General features: G+C 43.2%; 1 protein-coding gene across 1 annotated transcript in view; it reads left to right on the top strand.

The window, feature by feature from the left end:
- Positions 1-26,882, top strand: part of PTPRT (protein tyrosine phosphatase receptor type T) — a gene marked incomplete at both ends in the record, with an annotated part of 457,941 nt that overhangs the window by 329,825 nt on the left and 101,234 nt on the right. Inside the window, 2 exons of the mRNA XM_080628020.1 lie at positions 6,879-7,080; positions 10,445-10,547. Of these exons, the coding sequence (XP_080484146.1) occupies positions 6,879-7,080; positions 10,445-10,547 (305 nt within the window). The remainder of the gene's footprint in view (positions 1-6,878; positions 7,081-10,444; positions 10,548-26,882) is intronic.

Here is a 26,882-nt window from a genome sequence, read left to right on the forward strand (position 1 = left end):
GGCTACGTGTCAGCTCCAGGACATCCGCAGGAGCTGGGGGCTGGATGTTGTGTGAGGGGTGTGGGGAGGCAGAATGGGCTGTTTGATAAATACAGGGGCAGAAAACATCAATGGCGATGCAGGCAGATAATGTAATGGATTTACAGGTTTCAACTGCCTTCCCCAAACTGCTGTGCAGGCTGTCACTACAATGGGAAATATATCTAAGATTGCATAATGTATACACAAACTAGTGTTCGATTTAACAGCAGTACTTACCATTTGCATTGTAAGAGGCTGCAATTGCTAGAATCAGAGGGGAAACTTAGAGCCCTGATGTTTAATGGTAAATATGGTTGTACAGAGCAAAATTCTGCTTGCTGTGTTTGATTAATTCCCTATGACAAAAGATGGAAGATGAAGTGGTGTGTATACTGGGATCAGCTGTGGTGGGATGAAACATATGAGCGTATTCTTTTGCCTTGACTGGCTAGCTCTCAATCCTGAGACATTAGAGCTTGCTGCCCTCAGTTTTAAGGTTGTGAACACATGAAATCCTGGCAACTCAGTTATTCATCAGTGTGAAAGCTTACTCGAATGTATGAAATGCATGGGAAAGCTGAGTGGATACATCAGCCCTGATGTGAGCAGAATATTCCATCTTGTTAATTTATTTATTTCACAGGATTAAAGGGAATCTGAACAGCCATCCGGGGTTCCCAAAGGGCTTTAGCAGTGGAGGGAAAAGAAGGACCGTTACAATGAAGGGATAAGATATTTATCACAGTTCATTCTTTTATTAGGATTCTATTATACTATTATATAAAAAAAAAATTATATATATATTCTATTTATATATATATTATATAAAAAAAAATTATAATTTTTTATTTTATTGTCCAAAGATTGTGCCATAATGCATTCTTCCAAAGGAATGTCTTAACCCACAAGGTAATTTATCACATCGCTTGATAGTCCGTTTCCCTGTTTAATTACCACATTTTTAACAATATGTACCTTTTTTTCTACAGGGATTCTATGTTTTTTACCCTCCAGTTTCCAACTACATTCCTGATACTTTTATTAACCGCCATGGCAAGGGGTATGGAACTGGATTATCTTTTAGGTCCCTTCCAACCCACACCATGCTACGATTCTAGGATTTAAAAAAGCACAGGACAGAGTCCCTCTCCTGCCTCCACCATGCAAAGATGGAGTAAAATTCACAGGACTTGGCTTACTGTCTCTGTTTGTAGAGATTCAGCAGGCGCCTGGGCACAGGATAACTGCTGAAGTGAAGGCTGAACTGCTGAATATTCATTGAACTTCTTGAGCAGCCTGGGAAGTCCTTGCAGAGTTTTGTGTTCTGGTCGATGGATGATACTGAGGCTGAGCAGACGTTTTCAAGATGCAGCTGATGAAGCATAATGTATTATGGATATAGAACCATAGAATCGTCACAAAACGTTAAAGCTCATCCACTTCCAACCCCTGCCACGGGCAGGGACACCTTCCACTGGAGCAGCTTGCTCCAAGCCCCTGTGTCCAACCTGGCCTTGAACACTGCCAGGGATGGGGCAGCCACAGCTTCTCTGGGCACCCTGGGCCAGCGCCTCAGCACCCTCACAGGGAAGAGCTTCTGCCTAAGAGCTCATCTCAGTCTCCCCTCGGGCAGGTTAAAGCCATTCCCCTTGGCCTGTCCCTACAGGCCCTTGTCCCAAGCCCCTCTCCAGCTTTCCTGCAGCCCCTTTAGGCACTGGAGCTGCTCTCAGGTCTCCCCTTCAGGAGCCTTCTCTTGTCCAGGCTGACCCAGCCCAGCTCTCTCAGCCTGGCTCCAGAGCAGAGCTGCTCCAGCCCTCGCAGCATCCTTGTTGAAGATGTTATTTTATGTATAATGATATATTCCAGTACCACAGTTTCCCATACCTTGTGTGCACACACAGTTGCCTAACACCCAAGGGGCATAGGAAAAAATAGTGGGTTAAAGATGTTGATTTATTTTTAATTTATTATGTGTTTTCTTCTGAAGTAAGATTTGCAGTGGAAAATAGCCTTGTGCTTCCTAGTTCAGTTAATAGCTCTCCTCTGGTCTTTCCCTTCACAATGAAAGCTTCATAAATCCTCACATTGCAATAGAAGTTTTCCAGTCGCAGATGATGACAGCAGTGTTCACGTTTCCCTAGCAAATTGTGAAATTAGGCTCTGTGAAGGACAGATGAGCTATACTAATGTTCTTAATATTGTATCTTCATCTTTGTGGTTGTTAACATCATGTTTGCTCAGTGGTTTCAAGGAGTTAATATTCTGAACTCTTAAAATGGATGAAAACCAGAGGGGAAGATGGAGTAAGAGGGGATGCTTCTGGTGAATGGGGACTTGAGAGTGCGCTGGTGAAAATTGGGTGTCTGCTTGAGTAACAACAAGGAATAAACTCACTAACCATCCCATTCTTTACACTGATCTGTTCTTGTTTTATTCTCCATAGTCTACCATAGCAGCTATATATCAGTGAACACTAAGAAATTGCATACATAAAGCCTTTTTTTTGTAGTTTCCACTAAATGTGTACTTGGCTGTTGACCTGCTTTACATGTTACAAAGAATTTGGACTCATGTAGGCAAACTTTCCAGATTGACCAAGGACTTGGATCATCTGTGCATCTCCTGAGTGCATCATTCCCATCCAGTTGGAGGAATGATAGAACCCGGGTTTTGTCCCTCCTGTCTGGTGTTGATGTGGCTCTTCTTCATCCTTCTCAGACCCCTTTGCAATCTGACTTTCTGATTACTCCTGATTTACTGCTGTTGTTGCTTCAGTTTGAGAATCATTTCATTAACTTAGTGAAGGAGGATCAAAGGAAGATTTAGGATTTATTAATGTATATTTCTTAGGTTTGCTGTATTTTAGCCTGTCCTGGGTTTTGCTGTGATTAGAACCACAACAGTGTTGGCTACTCAGAATTTCCCTTGGGACCATCAAGTTTTGCCGGGAACCAAAGTGTAAGCTCTACATTACCCATTTAAACTCTGGAGAGCCCTTGCAGTTTGCAGAGAAAAAGCAACTTTGTACTTGTGTTGCTATGCAAGAGATAACCAAAAAGCTGGTTAAAAACCACAGAGTTTCAGTCTTGTGAGAAATTTCCTCATCTTTATATTTGCATTTGTTCTGCATCAGAATAAACCCAAATATTTTTGATATTTCAATCAGAGTGACATTCTTAAATATATTTTCCAGTATTTTATTTGTTTTCTGTCTAGGTTTTTAAGTGTTTAAATTAATACTGTTGTTTCCTTTCTCACAACACAGAAGTATTACATGACTTGGCTTGTCTTTAAAATAGCTTATTTCAAAATAATTCAGGACAGCTGCTTTCGAGTGATTGAGTCATCCCATTTTCTGGATTAGAATCTCTTGTTTGTTTTGTAATGAAATGGTTCAACACTTAGAACAAGAAAATCAGATAAGTACTCAGCATACCAAGTAGAAGAGCAGGTGGTTTGTTCAGCATCGTTCTTATTCCAGGAAAGAGATGTATTTCTTCTCCAGATGTGTTTCTGTGCCTTTATAAACTACTCCATAGTTGGAAATTTCCGTAGTTTCTTGTTGAATTTTTTTCAGTGTCTGATTCCCTGAAATTCCTCCTGCTTCAGAAATTCTAGTTTAAATCAAGTAAGAAGGTGGCAACTTCTCAGTGTCTTCTTTTCACCCCATTATAATTTGATATATGATGCATTTATACATGAAAGCCAACATAAAAGTCACACGTTACAGCATCTTTTCTTTCTGTAAGCGAAACTCTTCTGCCACAGAGGCAGAAGCACAAACATTTGGTGCGGCACTTCCCAGGTATTGCAGGAAGGATGTGCTTCTGAGCAACATGGTCTGGTCGAAGATGTCCCTGCTCACTGCAGAGGATTGGACTGTATGAGCTTTGAAAGTCCCTTCCAACCCAAACTGTTCTGTGATTCTATGAAATACCAAAAACTGGAGGTGATCCTGGCTATGAGCAATGCAGAGCTGGATGGGCAGCCTGTGGGCTCAGCGGTGTGCTGGATGTGTCCCGGGTCAGGAGGGAGCAGGCGGACAGCACTGCACAGGACTCCTCTGACAAGGAGAGACGTAGTTGTAGCTGGAATTGCCTTGAACACTGCCAGGGATGGGGCAGCCACAGCTTCTCTGGGCACCCTGTGCCAGCGCCTCAGCACCCTCACAGGGAAGAGCTTCTGCCTAAGAGCTCATCTCAGTCTCCCCTCTGGCAGGTTAAAGCCATTCCCCTTGGCCTGTCCCTACAGGCCCTTGTCCAAAGCCCCTCTCCAGGTTTCTTGCAGCCTCTTTAGGCACTGGAGCTGCTCTAAGGTCTCCCCTTCAGGAGCCTTCTCTTCTCCAGGTGGAATTTTGCACTGTCATTCTCCCGTTCTGTGTGTGGCATTCAGGTCCTGTTGATGTGTTCAAGGTAACACGTTTTGTGGGCAAGGATCGCTTTTTTCTGCCCTGGTTTAGCAAGGTTCGTATCATAGAGCCTGCTGCAGAAATAAGGATCTCGCGGTTTGATAATGCCATGGATCTCTCTTTACTGCACTTTACATATTCTCAAAAATAGTTCGAGGCAATGTTGAGGTCTGAGTTGAGAGAGCAGTCATCCTGAAAACTGCCACGCTCTCATCTCCATTGTGGATGTTCTCTCTCTTAAGTATAGTCTTCGCTTTCCCCACTTGTTGTGAGTTGACCCTAGTTGTTTGAAGGTCCCTTCTACTCCCTTCTGTAGTCAACAGGAAAAAGAAAAGCTGTTGAAGTGGTTTAGGTTTTTTAATCAATATCTTTCTCCCTCCCTCGCCCCCCCAAAAAAAGCTTTTCTAGCTCTATTTGCCTTAAGGGAATAGGGTTCTTAATGAAGAAAACCACCTGTTTTTTGTAGTGATTTTAGAGCTGGTGAAGGTAACTGAGTGCTTTTATTTATATGGAGATCAAGGACACGTGCATCTTCCATTTATGTTTATAGCCTGCTTGAGAATAAATACCCCTGATTTCACAAAGGCACTCTCTGGGCATCCTGTGAATGTGGTTCAAGCAGTAAGCAGTAGGAAGTTCCCTTTCATTTTCCCCAAGCCCCTGCTTTGCTGATTCACCTATGGGATCTATGGAATTGCTATTTCTCTAGCACTTGATCTGCAAACAGAGCACACAAATAGCATCAGTTCACTCCTGCCTCACAGCTTAAATGTATTTTTCTTTCTGGACTTGGCTATGGCATTGACTGGGTCATGTCTCAAGTTAAGGTCTTTGATGCTCACTCCATCTCTGATGGTGGTTTTGCAAGATTCCCTTGCCTTGCAGTACCTTGATGCAGTAAGAACTGTCAGAATACTGTCCCAGGCCATGTGCATTGCATGGTCCTCACCTTAACTAAGGAGAAGGAGCCAGGGTAAAGATTTCTCCTTCCTGCATGACTTTGCTTGGTTTAATGACCACTGTGCTGAGATCTCTGTCTTTCTCAGGCTTCTGGCGAGTAATAAGAATTTTAAACCAGGTTTTAATTCCTGCTTTTGTAATTTCTTGCTGCTCTGTGGGTCTGGTGTAATTCATGGCCCTTCTCATTTGTGCTGCCTCACCTTGGGTGTAGCACAGTCTAAACAGTTTTCTTTCCAAATCATGGGGTTCACCCTCACACCTCCTCTGGTGCTGGGAGCATCAGTCTTTGTCTCTGTTTATCCAGTTATATTAAAGTCTCCCTTTTTAAGCACTGTATATTTATTTTTGCTCAAAATGCACCATTTTCCATCTGCATAAAGCGACTTAAAATTTTTCAAAGGCTGTTTCAGCAAAGCTGGGAATAGCATTCTGTGGAGTCCTTCATAAAAAATTGAAGACTTGGTGTATTAACATACATTGATTTATTCATAGTGTTTCATTACAAATAAGCGAGGATCCCATAATATCAGGAGAGGTTAGGAGAGCACCGGAGCACGTTACATTATATTGACAGCTCAGTGGAAATTGAGCTGCCTTTGGATTGAATTTGGAACGCAGGCAAGGAATTGGCTGGTAAATAAGTCATGAGTTTTACTTGCAGGTGTCTGTATGTCACCAGGGGGGCCGTGGGGAAGCATAATGGAGCTCGAGCATATTCCAGAGGTGAGCTTTCAGCCTGGAGTGCTCTAAAGGTGTGTTAGCTCCAGCCGCGTGTGTTTTCATGAGCAGCTCTCAAGGCCTGTAACCTGCTGGCTTGTTCTCTCAGGCAAAAACCAGGCACTGTGCCACGTGTAAACCTGCAACCTAAGGCTCAGCACAGGGAGGGAGATGCTATCTGCAGCTGACTTCCAAATCGCAGAAGAGAAGGGCTTTGGCCCTTTTATTTCATTTAAACATAGCATTTAATGTCAGTGTATTATTCTCTTTTGCAAATGGAAAGACTTCCCCAAACTTTGTTGTCATTCCCATTGTTTTCAGCGGTCTCAGGAGAAGCCCATTTATGAGAGAAAAGAAAACAACTTGATGGATAATGTGTCCGTGTTTTGTCAATGCTTTCATGTGCTGGGGGGAGGGTTGTATGGGAAAGTCTCCCGGAAGGTCTGCCCATTGTGCTGTGTGCTCTGGGTTGGCTGCAGCAGTTCTGAGCTTTGGAACCAAAAGCAGTTCTGTGCATTTTTGTTGTAAACCGGCTCGTGCTGAGGTTTTAGTGAAGAGAAGGAATTCATTTTTCTCTAAGTAAAGCCTCGGAAAAATTGTCATGTTTGTTTGGCAGCATCTGAATACAGAACCACTCACTGGAGATGCTGAAGTTGCATCTGTCCTTGTGTTTTCAGTGTCTAGTCTCCAGGGATGACAAAATAGGGGAGCAAAGAAAGGCCAGCTGCAGCAGGCTCCTTATCTCCTGACTTTCCTTGTTCTTCATTTGCAGATCACATACAAGGCCGTTGGGTCTCTGGATCCTAGTGCTGACCTGTCCAGCCAAAGAGGGAAAGTCTTCAAGCTAAGGAATGAAACACATCACCTCTTTGTAGGATTATACCCAGGGACTACGTATTCATTCACCATCAAAGCCAGCACAGTCAAGGGCTTTGGGCCACCCATCACAACACGGATTGCAACCAAGATTTCAGGTACTGCTTTGGAGAGAACTGAAGAAGAACTTTCTAGGGCTTTGTTCTTTAGACCTGAAGCTGAACAGAAAGATCCTCAGCCTAGTGTCTCTACTAGTTTCATAGTGCAGATCTTTAAACCATCCACAATACAGCCTCTCTGTTTGAGTTACAAATGCAGTGGTTAATTTGAGGATATCTTCAATATCTATGAATATCTTTATAGAGCATTTTAAATTAGAACCTTCATTAGTTCTATAAATGAATGTTCCCTATAATAATTGTTGGTATTATCTGCGTGGCTGAGGAAGCGCCTTCAATAATGTGGCTTTTCTTTTCAGAATGCACTGGAATGGATGTAAGGAAGTATTTGAATTAATAGTGCAAGGAGCCTAAAAATAAAAGAGGAAAGCTGGTTCTATGTTTCCTTTCTGAGCAAGGGCAGAGAGGAGCCTTGAGATAGGCAGGGGAGTATATGAGAGGGATTAAAATCAGGAGGCATTGCAAACAGAAGGTGCATGTGTATCTAGGAAAAAGAAAGGAAACTTAGGCTGACTGTCAAAAAAAAAAGATGGATAAGGGTTAGAAATAATATTGGGCAGATATCTGTGAAATTGAATTTTACCATTTAATTGTTAGCATTAAGATAGGTTCTCTAACAGAGTTTAAGACATTCCTTTATTTTTAATACCTTGACTGTTATTTCAGTAAAGTTAAAAAAGAATGTTTGGGACATTCAGGACAATTGTGATGCTTGAAATTATGTCTGGGTACCAGAGAAAAGAGTGCACAGCAGTCTGTGTTTCCCATTGCCCTATCTCAAAACTGGCTAATAAAAAAGAGTTGTTAGCAGTAAGTGACAATGTAAACTGTAAGGCAGTAAAATATATCTATTCCCTGCACTGGCCATCAGCAGGGTCTGAACACTGAACATTCAGTGCAAAAGCCCAGGTCAGTCCTGTATGATAAACTTGCTTCCAGAGGCAGTACTCGAGGTTAGTTGGGAGAAGAATGATTTTTGGATTGACTGGGATGTCCTTGGAAGACTGTTCTAAAATGAAAAGACATATGTGCTGTAGCAATGTGGGAGTGTATGTGTTTATGTGGGTGGACATGTTTGTTTATGTCCTAATCACAGTTAAATGGCAGAACTCGTGAGGATTTCTCCTTGGGCAGGACTGGGATCTTGTAAAACAGGCATTAAATTGATGAGCAGTGTTGGTAATGTAGAGAGAGCACTGCCAACTGGAGGTTTAAAGAGGTGCTACACAGTTGCTCCATGTTGAGTACGCAGGAAAACTACTTCATCTTACCTCAGTGTCTTGTGACTAATACAGATCGATCGCTGAATTATAGACACACAGACTGGTTTGGGTTGGAAGGGACCTTAAAGCTCATCCAGTTCCAACCCCTGCCACGGGCAGGGACCCCTTCCACTGGAGCAGCTTGCTCCAAGCCCCTGTGTCCAACCTGGCCTTGAACACTGCCAGGGATGGGGCAGCCACAGCTTCTCTGGGCACCCTGGGCCAGCGCCTCAGCACCCTCACAGGGAAGAGCTTCTGCCTAAGAGCTCATCTCAGTCTCCCCTCTGGCAGGTTCAAGCCATTCCCCTTGGCCTGTTCCTACAGGCCCTTGTCCCAAGCCCCTCTCCAGGTTTCCTGCAGCCCCTTTAGGCACTGGAGCTGCTCTAAGGTCTCCCCTTCAGGAGCCTTCTCTTGTCCAGGCTGACCCAGCCCAGGTCTCTCATGCTCAGTGTTGCACAGTTATGGTAATACCTTTAGCTAGTCAAGGCTGCCAAGACCTATGCTTTTGCATTTACATTTTAATTGTATGTGTCTGAAAGTAAGATTGTAAATGCTCTGCATTTACAGCAGATAGACTGTTTTACACAGAGGATAACTGAAGAGGTCAGAAGGAGCCACCCAAGCTAGCTGGCATATCAGAGACAGTTGCGTGGCCCAGTGCGGCGCTGCAGTTAGACTAGAAGAAGCTGCTTCAAAGGAGGATGATGGAGCTGCAAAGGCAGTGCCCAGCCTGTTTCTGATGCCCAAACCGGCTTTGCAACCTGTTTGTAGTATTGCATCAGCTATAGCACCATCCCCTCTGCCCAGAGCAGGTGCTAAACAGTTCTTGTAGTGGCACCTGCAGCAGCTACAGTGATCTCTGGTACAGAAGACCACTGGTAACATGCTTCTTCTTTAAATGTCTCACACTGCTTCCCCTTGGTGCCGAGAACCTTGTTCAGAAGAATCCTCTTTAAGGAACTGGCATTCGTGCTGAACTCATTGCCAGCTTATTGACAGGGAAGTCAGTGGCTGAGCTGATAATAGCAGCCACCATTCTTGACAGTTTTCAGGCATTTAGATAAAAATCCTGATTATAAACAGGATTACAGTGGAAAGCTCTGTGAGAGGATTAAAGAAGGGCTCCCCGCAATGCAGCTTGCCCTTGCGAGTTACAGATGAACTAGCTGTGTGAATTCCTCTGTTTGCTCTGTACTTCAAAGCTATTTCAACAAAACTTGCATCTTTGGAATAAATTTGGTGCTGCTCTGATCTCGTGATCTCTTCAGTTCTTCCACAGTCAAAATTGCCCCAAACAGATGTCTGCTGTGAGGGAAGGAAGAAGGAATGTAATAATGTTTCCAAAGGGAAGCTACCCTACTTTCATGAAATGATCCTAATAGAAGATAACAAAGCAGAGGCAGAAACTAGGCTTTGGCTAAGTGTGAATATTCAGTGGATTGCTCTGTTGCTTTGGGGAGCACTGAGCACACTGTTGGAATTCTGCCTGGTGATTCAACATCACTAAAGCGCTGGGGTAAAATGTCATGGGTTGGAGTGCTAAAATAACCTGGCTAATTTGGGCTTCTCTCTTTTCATCTTTCGTGCTTCATAACACACCCTCCAGCTAATGAAGGAGATACAGTTTAAGTCTCTGTGTTAAAAACTCTTGAGTTGTGGGGGGCTAATCCAGTGACCTGAACAGAGAATAAGAGCCAGGTTTCCTGGGTGCTGTTCTTAGCTCTGCCATTGATTCCTTCATCCTAAGTGGCATTATTAAATGTGCAGGCAGTTTCTTTCTTCTCCTTTAAAATCAAAGGAATGATCCCATCTCAAAGGATTATTAAACGTTAAAAATTCCAGACAGGATTTTTGAAGCCATCTGGAAGATTCATGTGTGCGATTCCTGTTTAATTTTAATAGGAAGAGTGTACAAATATTGAAGCAATTTTGACAATTTTGGGCATAATATTGGGAAGCATTTTGATGTTTCATTTGAGAAATGTTAAACAGTCTCCAAGAACTGTTCCAGTCATGTTGCCATCACTACCCAAGGCAGTAGCTGGGGTATAACTAACGTGTTGCTCTTTGTTCTGCTCTAGCACCGTCAATGCCAGAGTACGACACAGACTCACCCCTGAATGAGACTGACACGACCATTACCGTCATGCTGAAGCCCGCTCAGTCCCGGGGTGCTCCTGTCAGGTAGGTCTTTCCCCTTGTCCTTTCACAATTCTCCCCTCTCCTTCCTCCCCAGGCTTTGCTCACGCCTCTCTCATTCTTGCCTGATAATGTAGCTGCGGAAAGCAAACGCTGGCTCAGAGGCCAACTCTGCTGTCGATTCTGCCTTTCACAGGCTCCTTTTATCAATGCCTCAACCTGCTTGCCTCCTGCTGTTAACCTCCAGGAAGGATGCTGATAGCCTTGCACCGGGTTATTACCCTTTCAGCATCACTTCAGATGCCTTTGCAGCACTGAAGTACATTGGTATGTGCAGCTCTGTGCTGTGCTGCTGGGAATTCAGCATCGCCATGAAAAGGTGGAGGAGGCTTCAGGCCTCTGCCTGCTGCCCTTCCTCTTTGTGATGGGGAGGGCCTTTTTGTAACTATCATAGGAATGCGAGCATTATCTTTAATGCTTGTGGATGCTTTTGTCCACGTTCTGGATCTAACCACACTCCTCGTGTTATAATCAAGCTGGTTTTGCTGGGCTGGTTGTGGAATGAAGTAGTCATCTGGTCCACAAAAGATGAACTCTGGTGTAGCGAGGCTTTGTCAGTTGTAGGCAGCTTCCAGTGGCAGAGAGGATTTAGGGGCAGGAATCTGCACAAGCACCTGTGAAATAAAGTGGGGACCTTGTTGAAAACATTTCTGGCTGTCTCTGGGCTGGGTCCTGTTCTCACTGATGAGCTGCTGCAGTAGGGCACTCAATTGCAGATCACTGACTGTGGGAACATGACTCACAGAAGCGTCTTTCATTGTTCTCTTCCATCCAGGTGAGTTTGTACATGGTGGAAGGCACCAGCACCCTTTGATGAACCCTTTGAGCTGGCACTGCCATATCTGTCAGTGGCTGAAGTGCCAGTTGGTCATTCATCCTGCCAGTCTCCTCAGCTGAGAGCAGGAATTTGAATCACTTATGATAAAAGTGACTGCTTTGCAATGGAATCCAGCAGCCATCAGCTCCCTGGAGGCTCCTCAGGCTTTTACCTCCGGTTTTCACAGGAGACTTTTGAATTTTTTCCTATGGGTGGTATTTTAAAAGCCCAGAGACCCTTTCCAAGTGACTTGGGTTCCTCCACCCCACTGAGAGGTTCTTTGTGCTTTTGAAAGACGTCCCACAAAGTACTTGGGAGCCAATTGCTCAGACATGAGCTACCTGTTCTAATGGAACTGTGAGTTGGTGGCCCGCTGTCACAGCTCTCCCCTAGATTGCATTGATAGTTTCAAGCAAAAAATTCTCTCTCACACTTAGCACCATCCCTTTTTTCTGGTTCTGAATAATGTATTTTAAACTTTCCCTTGCAATCTCTGGTACTCTATATAAGCGAATTAAGGAGCCTATTTTCTGAGTCCTTTAGAGATGTTTTTCTGCTGGAAAAGAGCAGTAAAATCACACAGCTCTGTTTTGTTTTATTTCTTTATATGGGGGAACATTCTTATATCTCGTTTTACCACCTGCTGTGTTAAAAGTGTTGCTATTTTGTCTTTTTATTGAAAAGTCTTGTGATTTTTCTCCAAGTCAATTTACCACCCTTTAACTGCATTCAGTGAGTAATGTCTTTCTCAGAAAATGCATCTGTTATAAAATATTTGGTAGAGATCTTTAGAAGTGTTCACTCTGGTTTCTTTAATTGCATCGTAGCCTGTTCTGCACAGGTTTGCAGAGAGTGCGGTATTTACATGCCACATTGAAGTGATAACGTTATTTCCTATTATGAGCTCATTTAATTGACTTACAGACATGTATATGAAAACCAGAATAGACAAGGGGGGGCAAAGAGGAGAGGGTCTTGGGGTGAATTGCAGCTTTTTATTAACTAGGACAGCCTCAGAATGTGTTTCCCTGAAACACATCAGAATACCTTTCCCTGTATAACCTGTGTTTCAGAATAACCTGTGTTTCAGAATACCTTTCCCTGTATAACCACAGAGACTGTTCTAAGTCTGGCCTCAACAAATCCAGTTATTTCAACCTTAGATTTTCTCGACCTTTCCCTTTTCTCTCAGCCTTTTCTGCACGCACTCCAATTTGTGTGAATTCTCTCCAAATATCACAGCCAAAACCAGGTAGCATTCCCTTGATGGCCTCAGTAGCACCCGACAGATTAGAATAGGATACTGTGAAGTGCTTGTGACACTCGTAACACACAAGAATGAGGTGGTTTTTCCTCCTCAGTGTGTTTTTTTGTATTCCAGCTGAGATCCACTATATCCTCTTTGTTGTTGTCTGGTTAGTTGTGCTGCCTTTTGCTTGTGTGTGATTTATTTCGCCTTCACAAATACAGTATTTTCCATCCATCTCTATAAAATATGATAAAATTGATTTTCAGAATGCTTTAAAATTCTGATACAAACTTCAATGAATTGAAGCCCTTCCTACAGGCTGCCCAGGACAATACTGGAGTCACCATCCCTGGAAGTGTTCACACACTGTGTAGACAAGGGGTTAGTTTTGGCCTTCACAGTGCTGGGGAACAGTTGGACCCGATGATCTTAAAGGTCTTTTCCAACCTGCTTGATTCTATGATTCTTAGTCAGATGCCATCCTCTGCTCAGTTACCAAAGGCATTAATGCAGACGCAGATTGAAGACAAAAGACTGGCAAGTGTCCATGTGCAGCAGTGAGGTGATGCCGAGGTCACTGGAGGGGATCCCATAAGATGCAGCATCCTGGTAGGATGCGCCTTCTCCTGGCCTCCCTTGTAGACATGACCATGCTTTCTTGGATCTCCTTCCTGAGAGGGGTCTGCAAAGCTACTTGACGTTAGTCTGAAATGGATTTTCCTCACACCTTCTTATAAAACCTTCAATATTGAGATATTCCACTCTGCAGAAATAGGTCAACCCTTCATCTCATCAACCTGACAATTTCTGTTCTGCAGTGCTCCAGGTTTTTGTTATAATCCTTCCAAACTGTGAAGATGAAAATAATATCACTGTACAGTAATTATTCTTCATACTTCATCTCATATGTAGGGGATGGTGGCTTGGAGTACGTGTGGGGTGTGACTGTAAGCTAGTGTCCATACAGTAGTTCTGTGTCTTTGTCTTGTGGTGTTTCACTGCGCTGGGGTCTGAGCAGCATACAGATGGAGCAGGGGCTGCAAGATCATTTTTAGAGTAATAGTGGAGAATATTTGAAACAAGATTCATTGTCTCCCCATTCATCTGAAATGCAGGCATACGAAATGCAAAGTCACTCTTGACATTAAGGCATTTCTGATGTTCCCCAGAGCTCATGATAAAGAACTTAAATGAGGTTCTTTAGAAAACTAATGATCATGATCTCAGCACTGTTAATGATCTATAGATAACAGTGAAGATGCATTCATATAAACTAATAGGAATAATATACACCTAGATATTCTTTGAACTAGTTTGTCCCATTGCCAAAAGAATGATGTGTCAGCAAGCATAAATATTCTCCCTGGTGGCACAGGCATTCCATTCTTGCCTTTATTTTCCATGGTGTAACCTGCAGAGCTTGACTCCATGTTGCCCTTTAAAAATAACTTTCAGGTGTTCTTGTATCAATCTAAAACCTGTGAATGGTGCTGTGATTGATTTGCTGAAGACTGACATTCATCTATAATGAATTCAGAAGAGGAAAGAAGAATGCAAGTGTTCTCAATCTTTACTCCTCAAACCTTTCCTCAAAAAATCTCCAATGTGATTTTGGGGATAATTCTGCCTTTTGAATCTGTTATTGTCAGGAGGGCTGAGTCGGACCGTCATAGATTATTCACATATGACATCTTTAGACCTCTATTTGAGAATTTATATCCCATTCCCAGCTTGAAAATACCACGGTGAGGGATTTTATCTACATGACATGTCCACTGGTTTTTGTGTGTTGGATATTTGAAAGTCCACTTGGTTTATTAACATGTGGTTGGTTCTGTCAATGCACCTATACTACTATTATGGAGAAAATCAAATTCCAAGAGCACGTATTAGTTTTGAGGATTTCAAAGTTTAAATAAATGCTCCACTTAGGGGTGATTTTTGAAGTTTGTCTGGTTTTGAGCTGGAGGAGACTGCAGGAGGACGTAAGAGAAGAGTCTGCAATTATTTTGTGTGGGGTTCAGACAATGGGGAACTTGTTTGTTGGAAAAGGATGGATTTCATCTCCCTTATCTTCCTGCAGCTCTCTGAGGTGTAACAGTAAATAATCTGTGCTGTTCTTTGTGTGTCTGCCCGCACACAGGTACAGCCTTTAGGCACCTGAGCCCTGTACTGTGCTAAAGAACAGTGTTATTAGCACAGAGATATTCAATCTTTGCACTTGCCTTTATGCATATTTGTTTGGGGATATATATATTTTATATATATATATATATATGCAGTGTAGGTTGAATGTGTGATTCTGGAGAAATGCATTCAGGTAACAGTCACGTACTGTGTATATGTGTGATGGTCAGATACTTGTATTCACTTTGCTAAGGAAGGATGGGAAGGTTTATTAATATACATCTTAAAAGGAATGAATAAATCTGAATAGGTGAGTGGGACTTTAAATATTTGAGATACGTTTAGATGCGCTAAGCAAAGGTGAAACAGGTATTTTCATATTAATAGCCAGCGAGGAGGAGAAATTAATTTATACAGGCCAAGCTCCGTGTTACTCTTGAGTATTATCATCTGATTCTTAGGCTCCCAAGTATGAAATAAAGGAAATATTGGTGGTCTACATGATGTTAAAGAGATTAAGAGAAAACAGCTGTAGTGTTGTTTAACAGAGACCTAAGAACAGTGTGTTTTTTCTGGTTTTGTGTTCAAGCTGTTCTCCAAGCAAGCAATCCTGTATGGTGTATCTGTACACTGCTGCATTCCTACATGTTGTAACAAATGCGAATTTCCTGGGACAAAGGCGAGTGGTGTCACTCCCATTTTATGTTGGAATACTGAGACTTTGACTAGATAAAACTTGTCTTCCATGTCAGTCTGCAGCAAAGTAGAAACTGAGAATCTCTGGAGCCATAGGCTACAACTGTGACTTCAGATGATGCTTATTATCTCCAGAAAGAATTATCTCCAGATAATTCTTTCTTTTTCTATGATTTCAGGCATCGTCTATTCATCCTGAGCTTATCGTACATCCCTCTCATTAGCATCCTGACTTTGGTTTTGTATTTAATGCACAGCAGTTCTCCCCATCCTCCTGAAGGAATGGTTGGCAGCCTAGTGACCTTGGTTCTGTGGTGGAGGAGGAATGACAGAAGCAGCTATAAACTTGTAAGCTCTGCTGGAGGACTTGGTTTTACAGAGGGTGGCTTTGGTGAGCGGCTCTCCATAGCTATACAGGGAGCAATGCCATTCAGCTTGGTGCTTTGCAACTTCTTGGTGGCATCACATGAGCTTGCCTCAGGCATTTATGTGGATAATTAATTCATTAATGCCAAGAAAAGGTGGCAATTTCTTGTTCTTAACACTCCCACACAGTGTACCTTGTGTTTGGAAATAAAGACTGGAGTCAGGGAGCAGGGAAACGACAAAAAAGGTTCTAATGTTGAAAGCGATGGGAAGCGTAACAAATTATCCAGCCCTTGGTAATCCTGCAGGTTCACTTGCCTTGATGGGCATGTTATAAATACCTGGAAAATAAAATCCTGGCCTTTCTCAGTTGTAGGCATCACATGAGTTGGTTGATTGAATACAGGGCAAACAGTCGTTGTGTTAGATCTTTTAATTTTGTAGTATCTAATAAGGAATGAGATTATCAATCTAAGGTCCTGATATTATAAGCCTAATTATCTGTATTAATTAACATCTCATACAATAGACCTCGGGGATATTGTTCTGATATCATTCAAGCTGGGTTTCTCCTGCATGGTATTCTGCAGTTCATTTAGGCAAGAGTATGAAGGTAAATGAGTTTCTTTCCTCTTAAAGATAAACCAGATCTGCTTTTTTTGAACTATGTGTGAATGTGAGAGAGTGAAAATAAGAATGTGGGTGGAAGGCCTGGAATAAAGGCAGCTGCATGGATCAGCATGGAGTTTGTGAGACCAAAAAGGAACAGAACTGAGTTGCACGGTAAGCATTTGCAGGCTTGGCTTCCTCAGTGTGTCCAAACCCAGGGCACTGCAAACCTGAGCATAGAGTTCCACTTCAGCTGAGTCCTTGAAGTTTAGATCACACATGATGGCTTCAGCTGTACTTGAAGTTATTCTGGATCTTAGAAGTGCTTTCTCTTGTGTATCAGGAGAGATACAGGGATGCATTGGAATGCATGATGACAGACAACCGTCATTATCAGAAAGGAATATTTAGTCTTTTATATAGCATGCCATGATTAGTTGAATGGGTATTTTAAGGGTTTTCTTTAGTTCCCCCAAAAAAGTCAGGTGTTGGCCCCAAGAAGTGAGGATAAGGGCCATTTGGGGTCAATAGTCTCATCTGATACAAGAACTGCATTTTCTTACTGGATCAGCATATTGTTATCAGAGAATACTGCCCCTAAAAAGATCATAGAACTGCCTTTGCCCGTTTATCTGGGTCCCGCAACACCAGAGTGACGTGGAGCTGTTGGAGCAAGTCCAGAGGAGGCCATGGAAGTGCTGTAAGGGCTGGAGCAGCTCTGCTCTGGAGCCAGGCTGAGAGAGCTGGGCTGGGTCAGCCTGGAGAAGAGAAGGCTCCTGAAGGGGAGACCTTAGAGCAGCTCCAGTGCCTAAAGGGGCTGCAGGAAAGCTGGAGAGGGGCTTGGGACAAGGGCCTGTAGGAACAGGCCAAGGGGAATGGCTTTAACCTGCCAGAGGGGAGACTGAGATGAGCTCTTAGGCAGAAGCTCTTCCCTGTGAGGGTGCTGAGGCGCTGGCCCAGGGTGCCCAGAGAAGCTGTGGCTGCCCCATCCCTGGCAGTGTTCAAGGCCAGGTTGGACACAGGGGCTTGGAGCAAGCTGCTCCAGTGGAAGGGGTCCCTGCCTGTGGCAGGGGTTGGAACTGGATGAGCTTTGAGGTCCCTTCCAACGCAGAGCAGTCTGGGATTTATCCACCATCAGAAACAGCCATTGTCTGAGCCTGGATGACCTGTTGTGTCTTTCCACAGAGTGCTTTGTCAGGAGACAGAAATGGGAGAGGAAAGCCATAAAATTTGCATATATTTTAATAATAATATTTTAACAATCAAATTACTCATAACTCCAATTCTTCTGTGTCAAGCAGCATTTTATTAGCTCTACAGTAAAGCTTTTGCTAATGCTTTTTAGTTTTTGAAGGCCTGAGGTTACTGAGAGAGAGGGAGTAAATGGTTTTGCATAAATCTTTTATGCTGACCGTGTAAACTGTCAGATTAAATTCCAGCAATCAAAAGGTTAATGAAGTCTGAACTTTAAGCTGAGAATTACAAATTGATGGCCATTTTCTCACATCAAGCTGTCAACCAGCACGATGAGGGAACAGCAGAAAATACCCATGATTGCCAGTTTGAAGGTTCTTTTTCCCAAGACATTTCTTTGCTTTACAGCTCCCAGAGCCAGCATGCCCCTTACCTGTTATTGCAGAACAAAAGGATCAGAGTAAACCATGTAAAAGATTTCAAAAATGAGAAACTCTGCTTTTCTGGAGCCGTATGCCAAGCCTCTCTTTGCCTATGAGGGCCCTTGGATCAGACCCTTCAGTGGGACAAGCTGAGCCTGACCACTCCTGCTTGGGTTTGGAGCAGCCCAGAAAGGAGCTTGGCTCTTTCTCGGATCACCAAGGATCGTTTACCTAATTGAAGCAGCTCCTTAAGGTACTTCAAGAGATGGGATGAGTGTGAGCACAAGTCCCTGGCAAATGTCCACCCCTCAGAAGCAGTGCAGGAGCTTTTCATCCAGCCAGCAGTCTCTACTAGGATTGAGGATGATGGGTGCAGAGGGTGAGCTCTTTGCTGTTGCACGTGGCAGGCAGTCTTTGCACTAGCACATGCCCCTCAATGCATATAATAACCCAAAAATGCAATAAAAGGGAAGATGAGTAAGCTCTGCTTTGTTGTTGCAGACTAAGGCATTTCAGGATTTAATTATACTACAGGTATATAAAATCTGGAAACATGTTAATGCTCCCGTGATTAAAATTATAGAGGGCCTAATTGAAAAAGCATAAACCGAATTGAAGAATTCCTAATTATAGTTTGCTTTGAGGTGTTAATTTCCTCCATAATGAATGCATAATTTCTTGGAACTCGAAAAGGGGGTTGCTGCAGCAGCGTGTGGGCTGCAGATGGAATGAAGGGATTATCATAAATGCAGCCAGACAATCTGGAAGAGTAACCCTCTGCAGCCATGGTGCTCTCCTCTCTCTCTGTAATTTCAGTTCTCCTTTCACAGCGCTTTTCCAAAGCAAGAGGCAGAGGTAGGAGATGGGCAGGGATTTGCAGACTGTGCAGGAGGAAGGGGAAATAAGGCTTGTTTAACTAACAGTAGTCATGGGGCAAAAGAGGAAGGTGAGGAGAAGAGAGCAGGCAGTGTTTCTGGTAGAGAGGAAGCGATGCTGGCTTCCCTTGTCGCCTTTGACGCGTCCCTAGGTGATGGCAGGAGCAGATGTTGATGCAGGGTGAGGGCTTTTCCTGCCAAGGGATGCACCCTGTATCTAATGTTTTCTCTTGTATCTAAAATATGGTTAGTTTTGACGGGATTTGGTGAAGTACAGGATTATCGGATACAATCTCCAAATGTTGACATCTGCCCCATTCCCACTATGGTGGAGGTGTCCCCAGATGGTGTATGGTTGGACTAAATCATAGAATCATAGAATAGTTTGGGTTGGAAGGGACCTTCAAAGCTCATCCAGCTCCAACTGCCTGCAGTGAGCACAGGGACATCTTCAACTAGATCAGAGTGCCCAGAACCACATCCAGCCTGGCCTGGAATGTCTGCAGGGATGAGGCATCCCCCACCTCTCTGGGCAACCTGCACCAGTGTTTTACCACCCTCATTGGACAAAATGTCTTCATTCTGTGCAGCCTAAATCTCCCTTTTTTAGTTTAAATGCATCACCCCTCATCCTGTGGCAACAGGGCCTGCTGAAAAGTCTCTCCCCCATCTTCCTTATAGGCCCCTTTGAAGTCCTGAAATGCTGCAGTAAGGTCTCCCAGAGCCTTCTCCAGGTTGAACAACCCCAACTCTTTCAGCCTAAAAGATATCTTCAAAAATATTTGCCTAGCTGCAAATTGCTGTAAAGAATTCCTTGCCTTTGGGACTTCCATCCTCCCCTTCTTCATCCTCAATTTTCCTTTATCCTCAGGCACATGTAGTGAAGGTACCATCAAAGCCCTCTCTCTGTTGTCAGAGACATGATCACTTTGCACTTCCTGAAAAGCATTAAGTGTCTGGATAAGGTGGAATGAATCTGGCTGATGCTCCTGCAGCTTCAGGTGCTGAAAGATCTCTTACCCAGTGCAGCTAATATTTTGTGTTGTACATCGATGTACAGCTGGGAGTAGACTCATACCTGACCACGTGGGCCTTGTCTAGTGATGAAGTTTCTCCTGAGGTTAGAAACAGAGCAGGTTCCCCCTTTTTATCTTGTGTTTCTCTTAGCCTTTTAGTTTGGAAAAAAACACACACAAAGCCAGCTGAAATTCTTGTTCTCTCTGTTTCCTACTGTTCTCTCTGATGTCTAAAGACATTGGATTCTGCTGTGGGGGTTTTCCCGCCATAGACTAGTAGCCATGGTTGTGGAAAAGAAAGAGGAAGCTTTGAAATCCAGACTAGGTTATTTCTGCATCCAAACATGTTTCATGGAAGTTGTTGGAAATACCCAAATTAATTCTAAGGATATATGCAAATATACCCATCCCCAAGGCACCATGTTTGTGAAGGGCATGGCAGAAGGTGTTGGACAACGCTAGCAAGGGAGTGCCCGTCTGTTCTTGTCCTGCAGGTTGTTCAAGAACCGCTTTGGCTCTTGTTATACTTGAAACTTCGTTGTAGTCTTAGACCAGTAATCACTGAGGATGGGGACAAGACCTCAGCCAGCAGTGCCTGTTGAATGCTGAGGGGCATGAACAGCAAAGGGGGTGGTTTTTTTGTAGATAAACAGATGGTAGGTGGCTCAGGAGGAGAAAACCAGCTCCAAAGCTACAAATATGAGCTCCTGTTGCAGCAAAAGCTGTATCTGTCTGCGCTGATCATCTTTAATCTGCCAACTTTGAACTGGAGAGATCGGGACTGGGCCTGTTCCACTGGGGAACGGCAGCTATTGTATCTAATCTGTGTTGGAAGCCAGGTCAGGCTTATGGAGATGGTTGAGATAATGGAACACAGAGCCTTGAAATGCCCTATAGTTCTTTACTTTTATTTTTTTTCTTTCCTTTTTTAAACTTTTTATTTCCCAAAAGATTAAACTGAGAGATTTAAAGCATTTAAAGGAATGATGCATATAGAATACAAGTAAACAGATGAAGCAGCAGTGTTCTGGTGGTCTGGGGATGGAAAGGAGGTGATTTTGTGAGTGTGGATAGCATATTTTATAAGACGTAATTATACAGCTGGGAAAAACAGGTTTTGAAGCACACAACTCCTTCTTTTTGGTCAGTACATACTGACTGCCAATACAGTTGCCTTTTTGACAGCTGCTTACGTTTTATGCAGGTTACCATGTTTCTGTTTGCTGTACATGGACCATGGTCAGACTTGCTAAGGGTTATAGGGGAATATTGGCATTACAAGATTCCTTACTATATCTGTCCTTCCTTGGAAGGACGTGATCGTTAGTCATTCATAGCAGAGCAGTGGTGAGTGGAATATTGTGAGGTTGAAGCGAGTCCAGAGGAGGCCATGGAAGTGCTGTAAGGGCTGGAGCAGCTCTGCTCTGGAGCCAGGCTGAGAGAGCTGGGCTGGTTCAGCCTGGAGAAGAGAAGGCTCCTGAAGGGGAGACCTGAGAGCAGCTCCAGTGCCTAAAGGGGCTGCAGGAAAGCTGGAGAGGGGCTTGGGACAAGGGCCTGTAGGGACAGGCCAAGGGGAATGGCTTTAACCTGCCCGAGGGGAGACTGAGCTGAGCTCTTAGGCAGAAGCTCTTCCCTGTGAGGGTGCTGAGGCGCTGGCCCAGGGTGCCCAGAGAAGCTGTGGCTGCCCCATCCCTGGCAGTGTTCAAGGCCAGGTTGGACACAGGGGCTTGGAGCAAGCTGCTCTAGTGGAAGGTGTCCCTGCCCGTGGCAGGGGTTGGAGGTGGATGAGCTTTAAGGTCCCTTCCAACACAAACCAGTCTGGGGTTCTGTGATGCACAACTGATACTGTGTGATACCAGGGAAGTCACTCATTGCACTTTCTCCATGTCACTTTTTGTACAGCTACAACAGTGAAGTCATTATATATCGTGTCACAGAGGTCTGTCAGGATAGATGTCTACCCACCTAGGGTCTGAGGCCATGTGACACTGCATTTGACTTTACATTTTCACTTCTTTTTACCAAAAAAGCCCCAACAAACCCACTCTGCCCCCCACCAAAAAAGAAAAAAACCAACCAACAAACAAAAAAACAAGCAAAAAAAAATCCTCCAAAAATCCTCTGCTAATTTTGTAACAGATTTTTCATGTTTTACTCAGTTGTGGGAATTTTCTGGGATGCTGCAGTTTGACTGCAAAGGAGCTTCAAAGTATCCTGGCCAAAGCTAGCACTTGATACAGAGATGCTATTCTGCAAATACAAATAGATTGTTTGGGTTTGCTTTTTTGTCTTTAAGCTTGACAGAGTGCACAAGTCCTGAAATGCATCGAGGCTCCCACCACCTGTCCCTGAGGAGAACACGGGAACATCTCTCTTTTCTACAGAGGGAGCACCCAGCCTTTAATCTTCCTGCCTTTTTCTAGAGCCCCTTTCCATCACTATAGAAATTTAACAAAGCTTGAGATTTTAGTGAGGAAGAAATGCCTGTGTGAAAGCTCTGCCTCCAACAAGTATTATCCAAGTGTGAAATAGCTTCCCTTTGTTCCATGAATTTCAGGGTACCACATCCCTCGGTAGTAAAACCAGACAACTGAACTGAATAGGTGAGCAGAAGAAAATGTGAAGAGACTCCCTTACCAGCCTTCTTGATTAAATGGATTGCATTATGATTGGCTCCAGCTCAGCAGGTTTTTGTCACAGCAGTAATTACCATCTCTTCTTTCTATGCCATTTTTACAAATCTGGCTGAATTTTGATGTTTTGTTGGCATTCTTCAACTTCAGTGAAAGCAGGAGAAGAGTTGTTTAATTTAAATGAGTGTTAAAAGAACACGCAAAAATAACTGCAAAATGAAGGATCTGGTGTGAATAACTTCTCAATATGAGAGACTATTTCCTCGAGTAGCATCACTATTAAAGCTTTATTTTTGTGAATGCTTTGCAGATGTGAACAAGCTGATTGATGACATTCCAGCCCAGTATCCATAATGGGCTACTTCTGAATCTTTGAAATAGCCAAGCATATTCTAGGAGGTGACATGGCAGAACAGCCTTTTTTCTCCTATTTGCTTCATAAAAACATTTCTTGAAAGCTAACCTTAACTTCAGTATTTTGTATTCCCATGCACAGAGCTGTTCCAAAGCCTAATGGGAATAGTAGCAATCTTTGATTGATTTTAATGGGGTTTGAATCAGTTCTTAAATAGACAGAAAATTGCACAACAGAGCACTGGGTCCTGCATGCACAACCTAGGTGGCTCTGAAACTCAGTTCATTAAGTTCTGTAGATGAGTTTCAGAACATCTGGTTAAAGGTGCTATTGAAGATACAAAATGGTGACATTTTAGAACATGTGAAGCAGGTGACTCAGTTCTCAGGAGTATATTGTGACTTGTTTGAACCCAGAACACTGGGTGAACTTGGACACAGGCTGTGGAGTTACTTCTGAATGCTGGAATGCTTGATTACAGGATTGCAGGAGGAGCCTGGGGAGGAAATACTCGCTATTATAGCCAGAGGAAAGCAGTGCAGTGTATGCTCAGAGCGGCAAGTCTCAGCATCAGGCTTTATGGCAGTTATCCATTTAGTTCTTGTCAATTTTAGGAGAATTTATGATATATAAATCTTTTTTTAGAGTTTTGTGGGCTTTGGTTGCATTTCTTACAAAATCCCTTCTGTGCAGGTTCAGGAGAGGCTGGAGGCACTGTAAGAAGGATCTCATTTGCTGTTTAATTTCACCATTTCTTAGGGTAAGCTCTACAGAGTGCTGGTAGATTTTTATAGGATACTTCTAGCTTCTGTGCCTGTTATATTTCCTCAAATTTCCCGTTATTTTATTTCTTATAGTCTCTCTGACAGAATTCAGGCTTTAGAATAAAATAATATTATATAGATATAATATTTGTATAAATTTATGTAAATAAGAATTATAGAAATAAGAGGTATCTGAATGGATACCTTTAAGAAAAAGAAAATAAAGATGTTGATGCCACTCTTCTCTCTCTGTTTGCATCACTGAAACCATCTTGGCCATAAAACAAGCATGTGCATATTCAGTAGGTAATCTGAATTCTAAATGTAGGTATCGGACAGCACATTCAGCCCTTTCCCATATCAGGATCCTGGGAGATGGCTCCATGCTGTCAGAATAAACATGATGAACCTTCATGGATATATACAGATAGATTTACATTGGCTCCATCAAATTTAATGGGATCATAGGTTAAATGGAAAACCAGATGGTAAAGAAGCTGGTGTTGAGTATCTGTAGCCTGGATTCTGCAACTTCACTGTTGACTTAAAAAGTGGTCTCTTAAAGCTGGGTGGTACCAGTGGGTACCAGTATTAAATAACAGCCACGGAAACTGGTCTCAGGGTGTGTTTCCAGTATCAGCATCTCCAGTGGGCAGGTCTGGTATTTGATCACTGAATTTATATCTGATTTCTGCAGCTTATTGCAGAGCTCTGAAGCAGGAAATCAGCACTGAGTGTGTGAGGCTTCTGTGTGATGCTTGCAGAGGCTATGAACCATACTGTTGACAAGGCTCCATGGCCTTAAAAGCATGCTGCTTAAAAATGTTTACATCATAAATAAAAGAAGCTGAATTGGTTGTTGTTATTGTATCTTTGAATCTGCTCAGATGCACCCGATGCCTTTTATTCACCTCTGTGTAGCCTTTTCAGAAGAGCTGAATCTGTTCATTCCATAGAAGAGGTGCAACAGTGGAAATTCAATGTAGCTCCATATTGGCTGCTACCTCCTCATGCCTCCAGCCTGAGATGACACAGCTACTGGAAGCTGCGAGTCTTTTCTATCCTTCCTTCATTTGCCCCTTTTTGTACTTTTTAATTTGAATTAAGATAACCATTCATCAGGAAATGGCTGTCTGCCGGTAGTGTCTTATTTCCTGTAGCCTGTGGAACATTACTCTGAAAGCAATGTGTTTGGGAAGTTCCTGTTCTCTGTGAACAAAACCTGCTCACACTGATGTGCTAAAACCCACACAGCCATACATCAGGCTGTACTAATTGCCACTTAGTTTTGTTCCCCAGGAGAAAATATTATTGGAAATAATACATGGCTGTTAATCTATTTATGTGTTGCATATAAAAAATAAATGAAAATGCATTAAATGTTTATAAGATACGTTTAAGAACATTTAGTACCAAAATTGGCTCAGAGGGGGTACTGAGCTGCAGAAGCATTGTTTCTTTCAAGCTTTTGTAAGTCAGGTGAGGGGATCACTGTAAGGTTACAAAGAAATGTTATTCCTTTTCGTACTCTACAGTTACCAGGGGTACAGTGAAGATTTCACTTTGTTGGCAAGTACCATGTCAAGATACCGACCTGAACCCACCAGATGTTGAATGGTTTATTGAAAGCTCTGACTCAGCTTGTCCTCTCCATGTTCAAACACATCCTCTATCTAAAACTTCAGTCTTGTCTAAATACATGGCTGGATTTGTGGACAAGAGCTTCCTCAGTCCATCCAGTAGCACAAAAAGAAATCAAAGAGCAGGGGAAGGAGAAGTCTTAACAATGCTCAGGGATAGCTCAGTGGCACAGAAATGGGCTGTGATTTGGAATGTTTATTATCCACACTTGTGCTTTGACACTGAATAGAGAGCTCATCATTTAAAGATTACCTTGTAGGTGATGGTAAGAGCACATTTTCTTCCTCTGCAGACAACATTTGTGCTGTGGCGACCATTATGGCTGGTACTTTTATCGGTGATTTAGGATGGAGTTGTCAAAAACTTTTAAAAGCTTCTATTAATGAGGATTTATCTAAGACCTGTGAAATCCATCAAGGGACACCGTTCTGGCCTCCCTTTCTCATAGGAGTGTGCAGCTGCACACCATGGCAGTCAGCCCCCCTTCTTCTAGGAAGTCAGGCTGAGTGGTTCAGATTTGAGAATCTCTCAAGAGCTTCCTGAAGGGCAGAGCTTATGGATGCTTTGGGAAGCAGTCCTGTCCTGTTGTTTGTGGGGACAGCAGTGTGACGTGGCTGTGTGACATGGGATGGGGTAACTTAGCACTGGGAACACAAGATCTCTGCTTCTATTGCCCTGCAGCGTGCACGTGTGTGGGTTTGTTTGCAGTGTTTGCAGATGTGGCTGAATATTAAAAATGTGGGTTTACTATGTCATCTTTTAGTTCATTTGTACTGAAGTTGTTGTACAGTGTTGGGAGTTTTAATGCTCTGCTTCTGTTGCCTCTTCTAATATCATTTCAATGTCCAACACTGAAACTTTCGTATATCCAGCTGGGCATTTGCAACTGATGTATTGATTCCTGCTATGAAAGCAGTGTTAGCTGGTAGTGGCTGGAAGCAGTAGCTTTGAAGCTGGAAACAGGGAAAGCCCCAGGAGATCCATGTTAGCGCCTTCCTGGTAGCCAGAATAAAAGCTATTAGAACAGTTTGGATATTTTCTCCTTATTTCCATTGCCCACATTTTTTTCCTTCCCTCTAGCACTTCCTTTTGGAAAGCCACTCCTCTTTCTCCTTGGTTGTCATCACACTGTGTCAGTCCTAACAAGCAGCAAATGATTGACCCTGCTCTGCACCAAAGCACAGATGTAATGGCAGCTGAAGTGCTTCTGCAGGACAAAAGGGTAGATCCTACTCAGTTTAGTTTGAGTTAGTGCCCCACCACAAATAGGGATCATAATGTATCACAGAAAGTTATAATCTTCTGAGCAAAGTTGACTGTTACTCTTCTGAGAATTGTTGTAGTGATGCAGATGGTTTGGCTGAAGTTCAGAGTGTGTAACTGGATGCTTGCTATTCGGAATTAGAATCACAGAATAGTTAGGGTTGGAAAGGACCTTAAGATCATCCAGTTTCAATGCCCCTGCCAGGGGCAGGGACACCCCACACTAAACCATGGCACCCAAGGCTCTGTCCAGCCTGGCCTTGAACACCGCCAGGGACTGAGCATTCACAGCC

This window comes from Psittacula echo, assembly GCF_963264785.1.
Source record: "Psittacula echo genome assembly, chromosome: 12".
Lineage (NCBI taxonomy): Eukaryota > Metazoa > Chordata > Aves > Psittaciformes > Psittacidae > Psittacula > Psittacula echo.